Source organism: Phocoena phocoena, chromosome 2 (genome assembly GCF_963924675.1).
Source record: "Phocoena phocoena chromosome 2, mPhoPho1.1, whole genome shotgun sequence".
Taxonomy (NCBI): domain Eukaryota; kingdom Metazoa; phylum Chordata; class Mammalia; order Artiodactyla; family Phocoenidae; genus Phocoena; species Phocoena phocoena.
In genome coordinates, this window is record NC_089220.1 from 113,026,300 (window position 1) to 113,047,424 (window position 21,125).

Consider the following 21,125-nt stretch of genomic DNA (forward strand, 5'->3'; position numbering starts at 1 on the left):
TTTACATTTCCCCATCCGCTGCAACCTTAGTACTCCTAGCTTCCCCATCCTGGCCTTCATTATTCTAAATAGAATTACACGTTTTCTAATACCATATATAAATTCAAGATTTATTTTCTTTATGGTCTATTAATCTTTTCCTACTCAACTAACTAGATGAAAGTGGGAATTCTTGTCTGTTCTGCTTCCTATTATATTCCCAGAACCAATGAAAGTACCAGACAGATGACGCACCCTCAAATATCTGAATAACTGAATGCTTAGAGACAAAATCTGGAGATAGCTAGCAAATTCATTTCCAGATATTACAACACTAGTTATGCCTCTATTAGTATTATAAGGGATATAAATGCAAACTAGAGACTGAGCACTACTAAGTAAAGTAAACCAGGTTTGTGTAAAGTTTGAATTAGAGAGAAAGAGATGTTTCTGATAAAAGGAATATAGTGTTCTTAAAAGTCAGATAAGTTCTCCTTAAATTGCTATAAGGTTGAGGGTATCAATCTCTTTGCAACACTGAAGTGGGGAATTACACTATGCAATGCACCATGAGAATCTTTTGAGGAATGGTAATTTCCGTCAAGCAAAGGTTTTTAGTCTTCCAACAATCTTGGGGATCTCATTTATTGTCTGCTTGTCTTCATTTCTTAGCTCACAAAATCTGAAAGACTTCTTTCTTCAAAATAACTCAACATTATACTGATGATGCACTTAAAAGGGCAGAAATCACAGCAAATCTACAATGCATTATTAATACTGTTGTGCTATAAATAGTAGATGTACTTCAGAAAGAAGATATATCCATCATTAAATTGTATGCAGAGTTGCAAAGGAAATTTGGAAAACTGCTTTATAGAAATACTCTTTTTCAATTAAAAAATCAACTTTAAGTTTTCGTTTTTTAAACAAGACAAGTACTTTTACTTCTATAATAGGAGATCCAGGTAATATGGACAGTCCCCACCTCTGAGGACAACTAGAAGAGCTTCATAAAAAATAATGCATCTGCTTGAAGGTATCAGTAGGCTAACAAGACAGTGAAAAATTACTAGGCCAGTATGCAGGGAAGGACAGAGGCCCAGAGAGGTGAGCTTGGCATTTGGGGCTACTTTTTGTCTAGGAGCATTTGCTGATTCTAGAGAAAACAGCTGGGAGGCTGAACAGTACTTTTGACAGCCTGAGGGGATGGGGAGACAGGAATTGGAATCCATGGCTCTCCAAGTGGCAGTGAAGCTTCTTGGTGAACCTGCCCCATTTTGCCTGGGCAAAGGGCTACACCCTAGGAAAGAGGCAAACAGGAAGAAAACAGATCCTTGCAGTGACTATGGCTAGGCCTCAAATATTTCATTTTTGAAATTGGATAGAGGTCATGAAGGACATGTTACTTTTGTCTTAAATTTCAAAAATTGAAAACCAAAAAAATCATTCAAAATAACATTATTTTTATAATTACAGAAAATGTATTTGTAATATGCCCTATACTTGACTAAATATAAAATGCTTTAATTAAGAAAGAATACAGTTTGTGTGTGAGTAACAAAAGGAAAGTATTTTATCCTATGAATCCCAGAAAGAATTCTACTTCCTACAGTGAAAACCTCAGAAACTAATACTACTCAAATATTTCACAAACTAAAGTTCATAGTTAATCAAATTACACCAGATTTTCATAATTCTGACCATTAATACAAATAATTTCCCTCAAAGTTGAACCTTAGATCAAAAAAACCCGAACAAAAACTCAAGTAATCATTCTTTCAAAACATTCAAAGCATGGACGGACAGAACTGAAGAAATTAGGTTTCACTGAAGATTTTCATCCCAAAGAAGATCCTTTTATCTTTTAGCATCTTGGCATTTTGGGAAAAAAAAAAGAAAAACAGTCAGTTTTAGATATTAAATTTTCACTATTTATACGGTGAGCCCTATAAATGGTGTAAAATTAGCAAAAATAGCAGCAGGACTCAAAATAACCAGTTTCTGTAGCTATCAAATTGCCTACCTGATAAAACTGAAACAGTATAAAAAAACTGGAACTTCTCAAACTTTATTGCTCTTATGAACAACTTAAAGTCATGCTTTGCTATTTTCACTATACTTAAATATCTAAGCATTCTAAGGTAGTGACCTACATCAAACATTAACTATCCACTTCTTAATATTCATTTCTATATTTAGTACCTGGTTTCCAGTTATAATAGTCTAAAAAAAAACTTACGCAAGTATAAGGCGGAGAGGAATTTTAGGAAACGAGACTTTTCACCTCTAACTTTGGAAGGTTTCCCAGATAAGGTTTTAACTGCTATATTTATAGAGGGTAGTAACAGAAGCTAGATCTACCCTTTAACCCAACTGCTCCCCATCCTCAACAGGAAGAGAAAAGATAAAGACTGGGGAGGGGTGAGAGAAAAGATGCCTGGTTCATAAGCATGTAAAGTCCTCAGTAACAAAAGCAAAAGGGTAGGATCACTACCTGTATCTCCCTAAGTCACACTAGTCATTCTGCCTCCCTACTGCCTGAAACATTCTCATTTAAATTAATTACCCAAATATAAAAATGGATTGGGGGTTAAGAGGAAAAGGCAGTGTAATTTACAGAACTCTTCCAAGACAGAAAACTTGGGTTTACATCACAGACCTGTGACTTTTTTTTTTTTTTTTTTGGCTGCATTGGGTCTTCCTTGCTGCGTGTGGGCTTTCTCTAGTTGTGGCGAGCGGGCTTTTCATTGCAGTGGCTTCTCTTGTTGTGGAGCATGGGCTCTAGGTGCGCAGGCTTCAGTAGTAATAGCATGCAGGCTCAGTAGTTGTGGCTCGTGGGCTCCAGAGCGCAGGCTCAGTAGTTGTGGCTCACGGGCTTATAGTTGCTCTGCGGCATGTGGGATCTTCCTGGACCAGGGCTCGAACCCGTGTCCCCTGCCTTGGCAGGTGGATTCTTAACCACTGCGTCATGAGGGAAGCCCAGACGTGTGACTTTTAATGAGACTAGACCAAGTTATTTAACCTCTGTAAACTTTTTCCTACCTTTTTCAAAGGGCCACTGCAAGGATCAAATATGATAAGGAGTATAAAAAAGCTTATAAACAAAATTGCACCGAATAAAAATGCACCAAATAACCCAGGCTATGGTTTGCCACAGCGTCCAAACAATTAGACCACTGGGTAGTATTTTAGTATTCTTTCTCTCACTTGAAAATGTTTCATATTGAGAAGAATTATTAGTCCAAATTGTTTGAAAGTGATGTTGAAAGATTTTAGAGTGTGGGTTTTGATAAAGGTTTTTTTAAATTAAATGTTGATAACTATAATTCACAAATTTCATTTGTATCCCAAGGGTCTACCCAAATTTCCTTTAGGGAATTATCGTGATACTCACGCAGATCTGCCTTCCACATCTAGTTTGCCTGGATTGACCCCCTTTTTAGCAAGGATTGAGGACACTTTTTCTACATCTCCCCTTTCTGCTGCTTTCATCAATCGGTCATCATATTTGTTCCAATCTGCTGCTTGCTACAAAAAAGAAAAAAAGAATGTAAACATGGCATACTATATATATTAGTAAGACTTTCCAAAGAAGGGGAGAAAAAAAAAGAGAAGGGAAAGCAGAAATGTATAATACATCACTCAGTTACCAGCTGCACCCCAAATTTCCTTGTCCCTGCTGTTCCAACGTCACAAAAAGAACCTTTCCAAAACACCTGATGTACAAGAAATATTTTAATTATACTTTTGAGAAAAAGGATGTCTCTCATGTTTTCTGCCCTGTTTTCTTTGCCTTCAGAGCAGAGAAAGATTGAACACCTACCCTGTTCCAGGCATGAATGACTCGAACAACCCAAGTAAACTAGAATTATCATCCTCACTTAACAGATGAGAAAAATCAAGACTCCAGGGACATTAAACGACTCAAGCAGCCAAGCTCAATCGAGATTTCTCATGACTTCAAAAATCAGTGTGCTCTTTTTTTTCCTATTCTGTAACTCACGCTTTCAGATTTGGCTCTGATTATCTCCCAAGACCCTTAGACACAGTGGAATTCTGCACACCTTTTAAAAACCCCACCACCACTACTCGCTTAAAAGGCACTGTTTGAAATATAATTATGGAGACAAATTACACACACGTACGCTCAAGAGAAAAAGCAATCCATTATGCTTATATGTTAGGATAAAAAGAAACTTCTACATAGAATAAAATGAAAAAAAAAGACTCTAAAGTACTAACTACTTAAAAATCCTAAAATTATAGGATCATAGATGACTTTCATTTTCTTCCTTCTTTACATTCAACATATACTGCTTTTGTTAAAAAAGATTTTTTATTTCAACAAAAACAGTGCATGTGTATTTAAAAGGAAGCTCAAAGGCAATTTTTTTTAATAGGAGAATGTATCACATGATGTATATTTTAATTATATCAAGGTTATCTTTAGCTTTGATTGGAGAAAATATATTCAAGACATTCTGAAGCCAATAACTTCAACCTTTTCTTAGTAAGTAGAAATGTAGAACCCAGCACTAAAATATACATTATTTAAACAAGTAAGGTTTTAGCCTTTTAAAATTCTATACAGTAAACTTATTGCTAAATTCTTTGCTAAGTCCAGCATCATTTCTAGAAAAAAAGATGTACATATTTTTCACTTAACTTACAAAGCAATTCCTATATCCACAAATACCGTAACAAATTTCTGGGTGTGGAGGGGGTAATGAAACACTTAAATGAAGCATATCCTCTAAATGCTGGATCAGTATGATTATTTTATATTTACTATCCCCTCTAAACCAGAAAAAAAGAAAGCAACCAATTTTCTAGCTAAATAAGCAATGCATTCATTAAATACTTGAAGTGAAATATATAAAAACTGAATATGAAAAAAGATAAATACATTAAAATTTTAACCCATCCCTGAAATCTGATTCAAGTACCTACACAGACTTCAGAATTGTTGTCTCTAGTCAAATTTGGAGATGAACCCACTTCTTTCTAACCTGAAAAGTTCAAACTACCAACTATGAGTAGGGCTAAGCCCTACTCACTGGCTCAAAGTCTAAACTACATTTTAGGCATCCCCTTTCTTTAGCTTTAAAACAAAACAATCAGTTTACTGACTCTAAATTGGGGAGTGGTAGTAGATGTAGGCTTTGTGTTTTCAAATGCCTAAGGGATTAAGTCATGTTTAGCACACAAACGCTTGCTCTAAATTGATTAGTTTATCCTTGCAGTTAGAACAACTCAACTTTATTTCCAGGTAAAGTCCTGGTGGAGAAAGGAGCTATTTAAAACACTCAAACAGTTGTAAAATCCAAAAGTAAGGCTCTTTAAAAGATAATTAAATGAGATTAAAGTCTCATATTGTCCTGTGATTCTCAATTCTACTCCACTAAGCATTGTTTTCCATTTTGGTCCACTGTCAGTTAACAGAAATACTGCTCAATTATTAAGATTCTATTATATGCTTTTTAAACACAGAAAAAGAAACAAGAACTTTTGTTTTCGATCCCTAACCCCAATCTGCTAATCAAATAAAGCAGAGAGAATATAATAGACAAAGAAACCAAAATTAATAAAACAGTACATTTTAAAAGAATACGGTTCGAAAAGCCTAGCCAAGACTCTTGTTACACTGGACTACAGGGATACCTACTCTGTTCTTAGGAGCACACGAAAACCAACAGTTCATCATAGACAGGATTTAGTTTCTTGTTGCTAACAGCAAACTACTTCGCATTAAGTTACAAATCTCTGTAGCTCACAAAGCAAGCCCTCAGAGAAACGCCTAACAAGTGACTCGGTCCTTCTCGTTACAACTCTTCCTGTTCTGCAGTCTTCATGCTGGGCTACACTTAGCTTGGATCTCTAACGATATTTTCCTCGTCTTCAGAATCCTTCTCCGCCTTCATAACGCCTGAAAATTATCTTCCTTGCTGTGCAGCACTTGAGTAAGAGCAGTCCCCAAATCAGGTACTGTAACTCCTCCTATTTGTTATTCTTTAGAAGCTGTCTTTCAAAGCTGTCCCTTTTCAGAGACTCCACTGGAAAACTTCAACTCTGCATCCTGCCGCCTCAACACTGCAACACAGACCAGCATCTGTGCACGATAAAGCTGTCCACATCCAAATCATCCCGTAAGCAGTGTGTAGGCTGTCTCCCATTGGTCAGGATCTATTTTAGATTCCATAGGCCTTGACAGCTGAGTGATAGATAGAGAAGAGCAGCTAAGAATATACTGTAAATTCATGCTTCTCCTCTGAGTAATAAACTTGAGGTCTGCTAGGGAAAAATGACTCAAACACATTGTAAAACATGCTTATTATATCAAAGCAACTTGCGTGACATCACAACAAAATTGTTAAGAGACAAATTTGGTTATTCCACAAAACAATATTTAAAACCAGTTTCAGTCTTAGGATCCTCTATCATGAAGTTATAATAACCTTGATAAACAGAATATAAAACTCTATTTTAAGCAAATGTGTCACAATTTAATTTAAGGAAACACATACACACAGAAACATTTTCAGATTTTCTCCATTTTCCTTGTACCCCTATCAGTCTCATTCTGCATACAACCAGGTTTCAGCTTACAACTGCTGCCAGTCTGTCTCCTAACATGTTAAATGAGAAGAGCCAGAGGCACTGCCAAGGCATTAAATAGTCTGCATTATGATGAATACTTTTCAACAAATTTTAAATTTAACTCAGTACTCTTAATTTCCAAGTTTAGCACCCTGCCTAATATAACAAGTAAATATTTTATAAGTGGAATCAAATTATCTAGATTCAGGGATTTTAACAAACAAATAAAACGATTAAATACTAGAGGAGACAAATGCATAAATCACTGAGCAAGACTGTAAATGAAACTCCATTTGGGGACAAAGCAAACAACCTCTCCACATTCTCCATGATGCTTAACATGCTTGTACCACAACATTCCTTACATTAACAAGGATGGTGACAAATGTCTACAAGCTCCAGGGTGTTCTGTACCTTCTAGTTCCCACAGTAGCACGAGAGTACTTTACACTTCCTCCAAAAAGGCAGATTTGGGAAATCATTTCATGGGAATGCTAAACATCCCAACACAACTGTTTATAGGAAGGAGGTAACTCTATACTATAGATCATGCTGCCAGTTAAAAGTTCTGTTACGAATTTCATCAAGAAATCCATTTCCTACTATTTAAATTTAAAATATTAGGTACATATTCTAATTATAAAATATATAAGATCATATACCATCATGTTTTATTTTTGAAACAATGATTTTTTTTTCCCCCAAATCGCATTAGACATCACAATGGATTCTGGCTGGACCCAGTGACTCCACCCACTCCATTTCACCCGTCTTCAGAGGAAACCTGGGTGGGATAGAACTCAGGCCCTGTCCTTTGGTTAACAAAGCAAGCACATTCTTTCTATATATAGGACAGCAAAGGCAAAGGAAATAAAAAGACAGGGGGAGATCTGTAATGTGTAATAAAAGCCATATATGGAGCTGTCTGTGCTAAGGCTCAGGAGATGGGATTTATGTGCCCTCCTATTCTGCGGATATCCAGAACCTCCCCAGCCTCTGTGACTTACTCTCTTGTCCCTACTCTCGCTCCTGCCTTCCCAGGTATTTCCCAAGAGCTCTAAGCAAATTCCCACCTCTGCTGTCCCCTGTGTCTGTAAGGTTCTTCCCTCACCTTCATTCTGGTTCTTCTTAAATATCACTGCGTTAGAGGGCTTCTCAAACCTCTGTATCTAAACAGTACCAGCCCCATTCTACCCTTGCCACTCTTTATCTTTCTGCCCTGTTTCACTTATCTTCATAACAGTTAACAGTATCTGCCCTTATATCATATGTTTACCTGTTTATCAGCTTAATGCCTGTTTCTGGTATTTACTTCAAAAGAAATCAGAATAATCAGGGGGACAGATTGAATTCAACAGCATATTAAAAGGATTATACACCATGACTAAGTGGGATTTATTCTTGGAATGCAAGGACAGTTCATCACATGAAAATTGATCAATGTAATACACCACATTAACTGACTTAAGGACAAAAGTCCATGATCATCTCAACTAACGTAGAAATATCATTAAATAAGGTTTAAAATCTTTCACGATAAAAACACTCAAAAAACTGGAAATAGAAGGAAATTACCTCAACATAATATGGTAATATATGGGGGCTTCCTTGGCAGCACAGTGGTTGAGAATCTGCCTGCTAATGCAGGAGACACAGGTTCGAGCCCTGGTCTGGGAGGATCCCACATGCCACGAAGCAACTAGGCCCGTGAGCCACAACTACTGAGCCTGCGCGTCTGGAGCCTGTGCTCTGCAACAAGAGAGGCCGCGATAGTGAGAGGCCCGTGCACCGTGATGAGGAGTGGTCCCCGCTTGCCACAACTAGAGAAAGCCGTTGCACAGAAACGAAGACCCAACACAGCAAAAATAAATAAATTAATTAATAAACTCCTACCCCCAATATCTTTCTTAAAATAATAATAATAATGGTAATATATAAAAAGCACATAGCTAACATCACATCAATGGTGAAACACTTATCCTCTAAGACCAGGAACAAGATAAGGATTCTCACTCTCACCATTTTTATTCAACATAGTATTAGAAGTCCTACCCAGAACAATTAGACAAGAAAAGGAAATAAAAGGTATCCAAATTGGAAAGGAAGAGGTAAAATTATCTCTGTTTGCAGATGCCATGATGTTATACATAGAAAACCCTAAAAATTCCACAAGAAAAAGAAACTGTTAGAACTAATAAATTAATTCAGCACAGTTACAGGATACAAAATCAACACGCGATAATTAATTGTGCTTCTATATACACTAACAATGAGCAATCCAGAAATAAAATTAAGAAAACAATTCCACTTACAATAGCATCAAAAATAATACAATAATGGGGATATATGTATACTTATAGCTGATTCACTTTGTTATACAGCAGAAACTAACACAACATTGTAAAGCAATTATACTCCAATAAAGATGTTAAAAACAAAACAAAAACACTAACTTGAAAAAAATAATACAATAACTAGAAATAAACCTAACCAAGAAAGTGAAAGACCTGTATACCAAAAACTACAAAACATTACTGAAAGAAATTAGAGAAGACACAAATAATAGAAAGACAGTTCGTGTTCAGCTTGGAAGACTTACTATTGTTAAATGTCAATACTACTTGAAGCACTCCACAGATTCAACACAATCTCTATCAAAATTCCAAAGGCATTTTTTTCAGAAATAGAAATATCCAGCCTAAAATTCATACTACCTTTCAGGGGAAACCAAATAGCCAAATAATCTTGAAAAAGAAAAGCAAAGTTGGAGGTCTCACACTTCCTGATTTCAAAATATATTACAAAGCTACAGTAATCAAAACAGTATGGGGGGGGCTTCCCTGGTGGCGCAGTGGTTGAGAGTCTACCTGCCAATGCAGGGGACACGGGTTCGTGCCCTGGTCTGGGAAGATCCCACGTGCCGCGGAGCAGCTAGGCCCGTGAGCCATGGCTGCTGAGCCTGCGCATCCGGAGCCTGTGCTCTGCAACGGGAGAGGCCACAACAGTGAAAGGCCCGTGTACCACAAAAAAAAAACAAAAAACAAAACAAAACAAAAAAACAGTATGGTACTGGCATAGAGACAGATACTTAGATCAATGAAATAGAATAAAGAACCTAGAAATAAACCCTCACATATGTGGTCAAATGATCTTTGACAAGGGTGCAAAGACCACTCAGTGGGGAAAGGACAGTCTCTTCAACAAACGGTGTTGAGGAAACTGGATATCCACATGCAAAAGAATGAAGTTGGGCCCTTATCTTACACCATATAGAAAAATTAATTCAAAATGATTAAAGGCTAAATTTAAAGACCTAAATTTAACATCTAAATATAAAACTCCTAGAAGAAAATATAGGGGAAAAGCTTCATGACTTTGGATTTAATGATTCCTTAGATATGACACCAAAAGCACAGGCAACAAAAGCAAAAATAGACAAATGGGACTACATCAAACTTAAAAACTTCTGTACATCAAAGGACACAAACAACAGAGTGAAAAGGCAACCTAAAGAATGGGAGAAAACATTTCCAAATCATATATCTGATGAAGGTTTAATATGCAGAATATGTAAAGAACTGTAACTCAATTATAAAGAAACAAATAACCCAATTAAAAATGGGCAAAGGACTTGAACGGACATTTCTCCAAAGATGATATACAAATGACCAACAAGCATATAAAAAGATGCTCAGCATCATTAAATTAGAGAAATGCAAATCAAAATCATAACGAGATATCACTTCACACCCATTAGGATGGCTACTATCAAAAAAATAGAAATAGTAAGTGTTGACAAGGATGTGGAGAAACTGGAACCCTTGGGCACTGTTCGTGGGAATGAAAAATGGTGCAACCGCTATGGAAAACAAGATGGAGGCTCCTCAAAAAATTAAAAATAGAACTACCATATGATCCAGCAATCCCTTTTCTGGGTATATATCTGAATGAATTGAAAGTAGGGCCTCAAAGAGGTATTTGCACACCCATGTTCACTGCAGCATAATTCACAATAGCCAAGAGGTGGAAGCAACCCAAATATCCATTGATAGATGAATGGATAAACAAAATGCAGTATATACATGCAATGGAATATGAATCAGGCATAAAAAGGAAGGAAATTCTGTCACATGCTACACCATAGATGAATCTTTAGGACATTATGCTAAGTGAAATAAATCCCAGCCCCCCAAAGATAAACACTGTATGATTCCACTTATATGAGGTATCCAAAGTAGTCAAATTCATAGAAGCAAAATGTAGAATGGTGGTTACCATGGTCTGGGGAAAGAGGAAAATGGGGAGTTGTTGTTTAATGGATATAGCATTTCAGATTTGCAAGATGAAAACCTTCTGGTGATAATTTACACAACAATGTGCATATACTTAACACTACTGAAAGATTCACTTAAAAATGGTTAAGATGGTAAACTGTGTTTCTTTACCACAATTAAAAGTAAAAATAATAAAACAAAAGAAACGCAATCTCTCACAATATCATTAGCATGATTCATATCAATTAATAAACTTTTTAAAAACAAAATTAAGAGGGTGAGGATATACATGAAACAAGATTGGCCATCAGTTAATAATTGTTAAAGCTGAGTTACAGGCTCATTGGGGTTCATTACACTAAACTATTCTCTCAACTTCTGTATATTTCATGCACTTTTGATACATGGTCCAATAAATCTGATGTATAAACTTTTAAACTATATTACATGCTTATTACCAAGACCCTTCACTGATTCATTAATATGGCAGGAAATGCAGTATATATCCTTCCCACTCAGTCTTCTCTGGATTAAAATGAAGCTATTGTCATTCACAGCCATATACTTACAAGATGAGCCCTGTGCCATCGAATGAAACCATTCTAAAAAGAAGCAGTAAGTTTTTTTAAAAAGCACTAATGTTTACCACATATTATAATAAATATATTTCTATACTTCAGTACTGCACTGGTTTGAAAAGAAGATATTCATCAAACTCAGAATGCAGCAAGCCAACACATTTATGGTAAAAGTCAAAATACAGCTATTTCTAGAAAATAAATATAACATTTTATTTATTTATTTCTAGAGAATAAATATAACACAAAGCAGTTATTTCACTAGGTGGAGCTAAATGGATGATAGCTTTAAACTCTAGATCACCATAAAGGAAATCACTTAAAAGTTCTGACAGTGATTCCCTCATGTTAGCATCAACTGCAAATTTGTAACTTTTTCAGAAATTAAATGATATTTTAAAAACTTTTAAAGTGATTCATCTTCAATGTAGAAAATCTATATTTAATTTTACATATAAAAACATAAATGGGGGCTTCCCTGGTGGCGCAGTGGTTGGGAGTCCGCCTGCCGATGCGGGGTACACGGGTTCGTGCCCCGGTCCGGGAGGATCCCACATGCCGCGGAGCGGCTGGGCCCGTGAGCCATGGCTGCTGGGCCTGCGCGTCCGGAGCCTGTGCTCCGCAACGGGAGAGGCCACAACAGTGAGAGGCCCGCGTACCACAAAAAAAAAAAAAAAAAAAAACATAAATGACCTATAATTCCACCATGCAGAAAAAAATTACTAAAAATTTTGTATATTAAGCTCAAATTTCTTCTCTGTTAAAAGGTTTAATCAAAATTTTTTAAACATAAATAAGTCCAACAGTTGTTTCATTTATGCAATATTTAGGATAGAAGGTCTCCTGAGAAGAACTTTATAGATGCAAATAAACAAGTAGACTTTAAAATATACGCCAATTCATATAAAGTACTTACATATTTAAGGGATGGACTCAACAGACCACAGCTAATATGGAGACCAGTTTTAGACTCAAGGCAATTTTGGATACATTACCCAAAAGAGAAATATACAGGAAATATACAAAACTTTCATAGAAAACTGCTTAAAACCAAGAAAAGTCATGCTAAACAAGAGTATCTAATTCATAGATCTTCATCATTTTGGTGTCATAGACCCCATTAAGATCTGATGAAAGCAATGGACCTTATTTTAAAAATTATACATAAGCACAGAATCAGAAAATTTTACATTTATTTTCAGATTATTTCATTGATCTCCTCTCTACAAATATGGAGTCCATAAGCCCCAAGATCAAAAACCCCTAATATAGATAAGGAGAAGCAGCAAAAGAGGTTTGTCTTTTATATAATGTTTATAAAATAAGTACTGAATAACTGCCAAAAGATGGGATATTTGTTCAGTAAAAATTTACTGAGCATCTATGTGTAAAGGGATATGAATACTTGACTCAACATTCAAATATACATGATCATTTGATATGTGCTACACCACACGTTAGGTGCTGGATATACCATAGGGAACAAAACATACATGAGACGTGGCCTCAGGCAATTCACAGGAATAAAACCCAGTTACTTTCTTTAACTGATCTCACAATATGAAAAAGACACAGATATATATGTAAACATGCACATAATCATAATACACTGCTATAATACCACATTAATTACATGTAAGCTACAGAAGTAGTTCAAAAGAGGGAAATCAGAAAAAAATGTGTAGAAAAAAAATGACTAAACTATCTACTAAAAGATGAGTAGGGAGACGAGACCAGAGGCTGAACTCTGGATCTGACAAGATGGCTGGGCTACCCCTCAGGATTATCAAGGAAACCCAGCGTTTGCTGTCAGAACCAGTTCCCGGCATTAAAGCAGAACCAGATGAGAGCAACACCCGTTATTTTCATGTGGTCATTGCTGAGTCTCAGGATTCCCCTTTTGAGGAAGGGATTTTTAAACTTGAACTATTCCTTCCAGAAGAATATCCAATGGCAGCCTCTAAAGTAGGTTTCATGACCAAAATTTATCATCCTAATGTAGACAATTTGGGAAGAATATGTTTAGATATTTTGAAAGATCAGTGGTCCCCAGCACTGTAGATCCGCACAGATCCAGGCTTTGTGAAGTGCTCCCAATCCAGATGATCCATTAGCAAATGATGTAGCGAAGCAGTGGAAGACCAATGAAGCCCAAGCCATAGAAACAGCTAGAGCATGGACTAGGCTATATGCCATGAATAATATTTAAATCAATCCGATCGTCAAGTGTGCATCACTTCTCCAGTTCTGCCAAGACTTTTTTGTTTGCATTTAATGGACACAGTTTTAGAAACATTACAGAATAAAAGCCCAGACATCTTCAGTCCTTTGATGATTAAATGCCCATCAGCAAATATGTCTTGTCCTGATTCACTGTTGTAAAGCATGAGCAGAGGCTAGAAGTATCATCTGGATTGTTGCGAAACATTTAAAAGCAATGTCCCCTTTCTGCTTTTACGCGTTTCCCCCATCATGGTTTAAGTAGAAAGCACTGTGAATGAAGGTACTTGTCAGGGTTAGCTGCAGGGGGATAGGTGTTTTTATTTTTTTTTGGTGAGGGGGAAGTTAGTTTTATTCTAATTTTATGGGCTCCTTTCCCCCTCTTTTTCATGATCTAATTGCAGTGGTTAAAAGCAGCTAGCTGGTTCTTTAGAATATGCTCTCTAGCCAAGTCTAACTTTATTTAGATGCTGTAGATGGACAAGCTTGATTGTTTGAACCAAAATGGGAACATTAAACAAACATCACAGCCCTCACTGATAACACTGTGACTTTGCTGTCAAGTGTAGAATCCTCCCTTCAAGAAAAAGCTTGTAACCATTTTGTATGGCTTGTCTGGAAACTTCTGTAAATCTTATGTTTTAGTAAAATATTTTTTGTTATTCTAAAAATCAAAAATAATATAAAAATAAAAGATGAGTAGAGAAATCACCAGGTTTGAAATAGCACCACAAATTAGGAAACTAAACACAACTGTAGCCCTTTATGGTTTATGAAGCACTTCATATTCATGATATATCAATTTAAAAATCTATTCACATATGACTCCCATACACATTTGCAACCCAGGCTTCTCTATCTCCAGGCCCATGTATTCAAATATCTTCTTGACAATTCTTCTTCAGTGTCTTAAAAGTGCCTCCATGTCCCAAACTATAAACATGTTCTTCCTCCTGAAATCTGATCCTATTCCAAGTTTCACTAACACAGTAAATGATACCATGATCCATCTAGTTGTACAAGACAGAAACCTAGAAATGAGTCTTGACACCTGACTCACCAAATCCCAGTGACTTTACCTCCCCATTATTACTCAAATCCACCAGCTCATCTCCAGGTCCATCGACATTACCCTACTTCAAGTTAGCACCATTCCTTCGCAGGATGACTGCATTAATCTCCTAAACAGTCTGTCTATATTCATTCCAGCCCCTTCCCTTGGATTCTCCACACTGTAGCCAGAGTGATTTTCAAAATGAAAACCTAATCATACCACCACCACTACACCACTCCCTTCCAAATACCCTCTCCCACCTCGCTTAAAATCCTTCAGTAGTTTTCTGTTTTTGTAGGAGACAGACAAATTCCTTTATGATGTCTACAAATCCCTGAATGGTGTTACCCCTACTACCTCCCTCAGCCCCATCATATGAAATGCTAAGAGTGTTTCTCATATTATACGTGCAGAAATTGAGTCACTAGGAGATTACGGGATTTCGTATAAGGCAATTGCAGTTAGTTGCAGAATGATTAGAGAATCCTATTGTTAGGACTTTTTGTCCAGTCCTTTCCACTAATTAAGCTATTTCCATTTCTCAAATCATCTGAAAATAAATCTTTGATGTAAAAATGCAAGTATCTTTAAAAAATTTAAACATCATAAACTTAGATGTCCTTTACAGCAAAAAAAAAAAAAAAAGGGACAAAAATTCCCACATTTGCATATGCAAACTTTAATGAAGCACCTACTACATGTCATGCATGGCACTAGGGATATAGAAGTGAGCAAGACAGCCAAAGTCTCTCTCCTTTTTTAAACTACTTTATTAAAGTATCACTGACATGTAAAAAGCAGTACACATTTAATGTATACAACTCCATGAATTGGAGAATAAGTCTACTCCAGTGAAACCACCATCACCATCAAGGCCATAAACATATCAAAGTCTCTCTTCTAATGGAATTTGATGTTCTAAAGGAACAAAATAGGGTTAAACAACTAAGGAAAAAAAAAAAAACTATCAGGTGAGAATTGGGAAGGAGATGCGATGGAATGCTGGGGATAGATTATTGGGTTGGGTAACCCAGAAACTCCTGAGAAGGTGATATTGAAGATGGTATCTGAGTGAAAAGGAAGAGCCAGCCTGAGAGAATTTACATTTCAGAAGAGAACAAGCAATGAAGTGAGTTTGGCATGGTTGAAAGAAGGCCAGTTTAGCTGACTAATAATGAGTAAGAGGGATCATGGGATGAAGGGGCGGGGTGGGGGGGAGGCACTACCAGATCTAAAATGTGAGTTTCCCCAGTTTTGTCATCAAAATTTTTCAAAAGGGACTTATTCAGGAACTAAAGCAACTCTTCTTCATAAGGTTCTTTTGGCCACTTTAGAATCAAGTCTAAAAAAATAATTCATCCTAAAGTGCTACTTTTTTTCACTTCCAAGCACTTATATTGAACAATATACAGCTAAGTCTTAACTTGCCTTGAAATGTTTATAAGATTAATCAATTATCTTAACATAATAAATATCATAATGTACCTCACCCACCTCAGACCTGGAAACCTAAACAAACTTTGCAATGAACTACACTAAAAAAAACCACCATAAAAGAGAAATAGCACCCCAAAAAACAGAATTTCACAATCACATCCTCAAGATAAGGCTCTTCAAGAAAAAGAACATAGAGGCAACTAAATAAAGTCTTCTCCCAGGGGAAAAAAATCCTAAATAAAAGCTAAACAACACATACATTTAGGCAAACCCCTAAATATCTAATTGAAACAAATGACAACAGACTTCCACGGTATCCTACAATTATCACCATTCCTGTTACTAAACCCAAGACGAGCTCTGCCACAACTGAAAATGGAGCAAACAGCAGAAAGCAAAGCTCATGAAGCATAAACATTCCTTGAAGATTAGGCTACACAATTAAAAGCTGTTCTACAGTTCACTGGATTGGTGACAGAAATATCTCCCCCATTCCATTTAATCCAAAGATTATTTACTCTTCTTTCTTATATAACAGCAAATTAGAGCTTACATAATAGAAAAAGGAAAAAAAAAAGAATGTTAAAATAAACCAGGGAGACAAAAGCTACGCATCCACTGTCTTCTTGCCAGACCCCAGACTCTCTTCCCTTTCTGATTTTTCCTTATCCTTATTTAATTAGGCCCCATCTTATCCTCTCAAGCCTTCCACTGTGTGATCTGAAAGTACTATATAGTCAGGACTCAATGGGACAAATAGAGGAAAGGGAAAATTATACCCCATCAATCATTTTTCTGATTAAGATGTTAACAGGCTTAATCCTGCTTTACTGGATTTCTCTACAAAAAAATGTTAAGCACAAAAAAGACAACAATAATAATAACTATTATTATTACTTAATAAATCTAACATCTTAAGGACTGAAGGTGCTATGAAATCTAAAAAAACTTTAAACAACTGGAGTCAAAAAGACTCAGCACTGCTTTGATAAGATTTCCTAACCACCCGGTTTGATTCTATTCTAGTCTGTTGTATAAATACCAGACTGTCTACCCCTAACTATTGCAGGTATTTGCTCCTTTATTAGAACTGTCTAGGGACCCAAAAGAGGTTATTTAAAATAGACAGGAAATTGCCTCTCCAATTTTAATAAGCATCATTTGTTTCATAATATTACTTATTTCACCCTTCCTCACCAGAAGCAGCATTAAATTCTAAAGTAAATACATATATAGATCTTAAACACAAAAAATTATAAATGTATATCATACAAGAACAGAGCTCTCAGGCTGGATAAATAAGAGTTTGTTTAAGATTCCCTTTAAAATGTTAAGCAATTGGTTATCTGGGAGAAATAAATATAAACTTTTTCCTTAGAAAATTTTAGAAAAAAAATGAATTCAAATTAGAATTCTTCAAATGCCTAAATGTCATGAGTGAAACTTTTTCAATAAAAACGTAAAAACAGAGAAGGGTCTATTATGCCTCCTACCCCACCTTACATACACCAATGAACAGAGTAATACCTCTGACGAGTTTTAACAAACATTTTGGCTAATGTTTGATATATATATATATATATATATATATATATATATATATATATCTCAAAACAGGAGGAAGCATTCTATGTTTATTCTTGATAAAGTAAAAAGCAAAACAGATACACTTAAAAAAGAGCCTCTGATGGGGTTTGACCACAGTGAAAAATAAGAGATATTTTTGTTTCTTTGGCTTTCTATTTTTTCTTGGCTTTGCAAAGAAACATTAGCTAAACAAAAATATGTTTGCTAGAACTCAAAAGACCCTTCAAGAATTGAACTAATAATAAATCTTACCATACTAGCCAGTATTTTTAAAATTAAAAGTGGGAAATATGAAGATACGTACAAACAGAGGGTTATAAGAAAATATATGTTTTTGTAAACACATTAGAAGTTAACTGCTTTTTTTAAATTATGAAATGAATAATAGTTCTACACATATGCATAACTCTTCCCACACAGCTTTTTAAGCAGGATTTCCTTCCAGTGAGTCTTAATATATTTCTCCCATATTAAAAATACATGACCAAATTAATAATGAGGAAGAATGAATACTCTCATGATATTTAGGTATACAACAAGAAAAAACAGCATTTAAAATAAAGATTCAGTTTCAAACTTCTTTAAGAAATACTTGTCACACTATAAGAAGAACTCTCTAAGTCATATTGTTATTTCTACTTTCCAAATGGGGCATAAAGAAACTAAGGAATTTACAGTGTTGGACTGTGCAGCTACTATTAATCCCTTTCACTCCTGTAAGCCCACCCTTTGCTACATGACTTTGCCATGATTCCCATCAAAAGATGGCATTTATTTCCTCATCCCGAAAATCTGGGCTGGACTTGTAACTTATTTTGACAATTAGAATGTGGCAGAAGTGACCCTGTAGAACTTTGAATCTAAGTCTCAAGAGACCTTATAGCTTCCCCTCTTGGGATGCTGCTGACACAGCGTAAACAAGTTAGTGACCCAGAGCATGAGAGAGCTTACGGGAGAAAGAGCCCAGCCACTCAGTCATGCAATCTACCATAAAGTGCCAGACACATCAGCGTGGCCAACTTAGACCACCCAGCACTATAGGCGCTACCAGATGACTTGGCAACCACATGAGTGACCCCAGACAAGAACAGTGGAACAACCATGCAGCAGAGCCCAGCGCAAATTGCTGACCTATGAAGTCAGCAGCAAGTAAAATAGCTGTTGTTTTAAAACATTTAAACCTAGGACTGTCTGAATCCAGGGCCTAGACTGTCTCTACTAACAAAAGCTGCAATTCACTATTTGGTTGGGAAACAAATACATCTTGTACTCTAACTCAATTTTACAGGTACAAGAGCAATCAAAATAAAAAATAATAGTTTACATTTTTTTAACCCATGATCTAAAAAAAGGTGATGAGCTGGACACAGAAATACCTTTTTAACCATCTTAAAAGAAGGAAAATAGATACATACAATGAATTCTGCAATTGTAATAAATGAAGTTGATCAAATTTTATAGAAAAAATACTTTCTCTTCATTCCCAAAGATACACAAGTATTCATTTAAAAACTAACAGCATTCGTATATATTTTATCCATAAAAACTGAACTCAGCATGTGATCTAAAAATTCTGAATGTCTGTGCAATGAAACAATTAAGAAATTATTAAATTTTATGAATCTAATAAAATATGTGGCTTTCAACAATAAAACATTGCTACTGTAATGTTTAATAAGTATACATTCCTACTTGAATGGAAATACTGAACTAGGAGTGGACCATAACACAGCAAGGACTGCAAGCACCATTTCTATGTATTCTTTAAGGGTTGACAAACATTTTCTGTAAAGGGCTACATGGTAAGTATTTTAGGACTTGCAAGCCATGCAGTCTCTGTTGTAACTATTCAACTCTGCCACTGTAGAATGAAAACAGCCACAGATAATATACAAAAAAAAAAAAAAAAAAAAAAGCATTGCTGTGTTACAATAAAGCTTTATTTATATATATAAAAAAAAAAAACAGGCAGTGGGCCACAGTTTGCCAACCCCTGTTTTAGATGCTCAAATATCTTCAGCCAAAATACATCTAGTTTATTAGTTGTGATCAAGCTAATTTGTTTGCTGCCTTACCACAAGACCTATTAGAAAGTACTCTCTGTATTCATACTCTACTCTCTGCAAAATAGCATTGTGTACATATGAGGGTAAATTTTATATAACAACTTGGCTCTGCTATGATGACCAGTTGTTTGGTCAAACAGGAGTCTAGGTGTTGCTATGAAGGTATTTTGTAGATGTGATTCACATCTGAAATCAGCAGACCTAAAGTAAAGGAGATAACCCTTGATAATTTGGGGTAGGCCTCATCCAATTACTTGAAGACCTAAAGAGCAAAATCTAAAAATTCCCAGAGAAGAAGCAATCCTGCCTCATGACTGTAACACAGAAATCCTGCCTGAGTTCCTAGCCTGCCGGCCTGCCTTACACATTTCAGGTTTTTCAGCCCCATACCCATGTAAGCCAATTCCTTAAAGGAAATAAATCTCTCTCTTATAGATATCTATGAGATACAAATATATAGATATCTCCTATTAGTTCTATTTCTCTGGAGAACCCTGATTGATACAATATATTAAGGTAATATGACCTTAAATTTTAAAAAGGATATACTCTGATATTTGTGCATTATCCAAAACTATGTGAGAAAGTTGTGGTAGACAGTATTATTATTTGGGATTATTCAATCCCCTACTTCCTTGCAAGATGATTATATACATACAGCCACATGTAGATGTGTGACTTGTGCATATCTCACAGGGAAAGAATAAGACGTCCCTGGGTTATTGATTTGGGGACTGCCCATGTCATATGTTTTGGCCACATAGAATGTGAACAGATGTGATGTACATCACACCTAAGCAAAAACTTGAAGCAGCAACACAAATTTGGGCCAGCCTTCTTGCTTCAGTACTTTGCCAAGAGATTTCATATGCGGGTTGTTCCTTCAGCCTTGGTTCTGGAGGGGAGTCACAGGCTATTTCTACAGAGCTGACTCACAGTCTACAACATAAAGTCAGTAGGAAATATAAGCTTGTTATTTTGAGAAACCACTGAAATGCGGAGGTAATTACTACAACAAAGCTGAACACTGTAGAAACTGGTACCAGAAGTAGGGTGCTACTTTCATCACCACCACCACCAAAAATAATATAAGTATGTGATGTAGGCGTTGAGGCCAGTTGTTTGGTCAAACAGGAGTCCAGGAGTTGAGGCCAGGTGGCAGACAGCAAGGAAACTGTAATGGCAAACCACATAGTGTAGTGGTAAATAAAACTGTTAGGTATAAAATATTAGACAACTTGGTGAAATGATTGGACTTGTGATTGGCATCTAAAGTGGGAGAGGGGCAGTCTTGCAGGACTGAGCCCTTAACCTGTAAGGTCTGAGTTAATTC

The 21,125-nt window shown here is 36.1% G+C and overlaps 2 protein-coding genes across 4 annotated transcripts in view; one reads left to right on the forward strand and one right to left on the reverse strand.

Moving 5' to 3' along the window:
* UACA (uveal autoantigen with coiled-coil domains and ankyrin repeats) overlaps nucleotides 1-21,125 on the reverse strand; it is an 85,141-nt gene that overhangs the window by 37,075 nt on the left and 26,941 nt on the right. The window contains exons 1-2 of one of the 3 annotated variants that reach the window (XM_065871082.1): nucleotides 5,645-6,072; nucleotides 3,374-3,507 (exon numbers count right to left, since the gene is read on the reverse strand). In XM_065871082.1, the coding sequence (XP_065727154.1) occupies nucleotides 3,374-3,507; nucleotides 5,645-5,683 (173 nt within the window). In that variant the 5' untranslated portion in view covers nucleotides 5,684-6,072. Of the gene's footprint in view, nucleotides 1-3,373; nucleotides 3,508-5,644; nucleotides 6,073-21,125 lie in introns of those variants that run through there. The other 2 variants (XM_065871081.1, XM_065871080.1) reach the window with 2 other exon arrangements.
* Nucleotides 13,190-13,637, forward strand: LOC136119101 (ubiquitin-conjugating enzyme E2 N-like). The gene is given in 2 exon segments (XM_065872522.1): nucleotides 13,190-13,497; nucleotides 13,499-13,637. Coding segments are annotated over 2 exon segments (447 nt in total).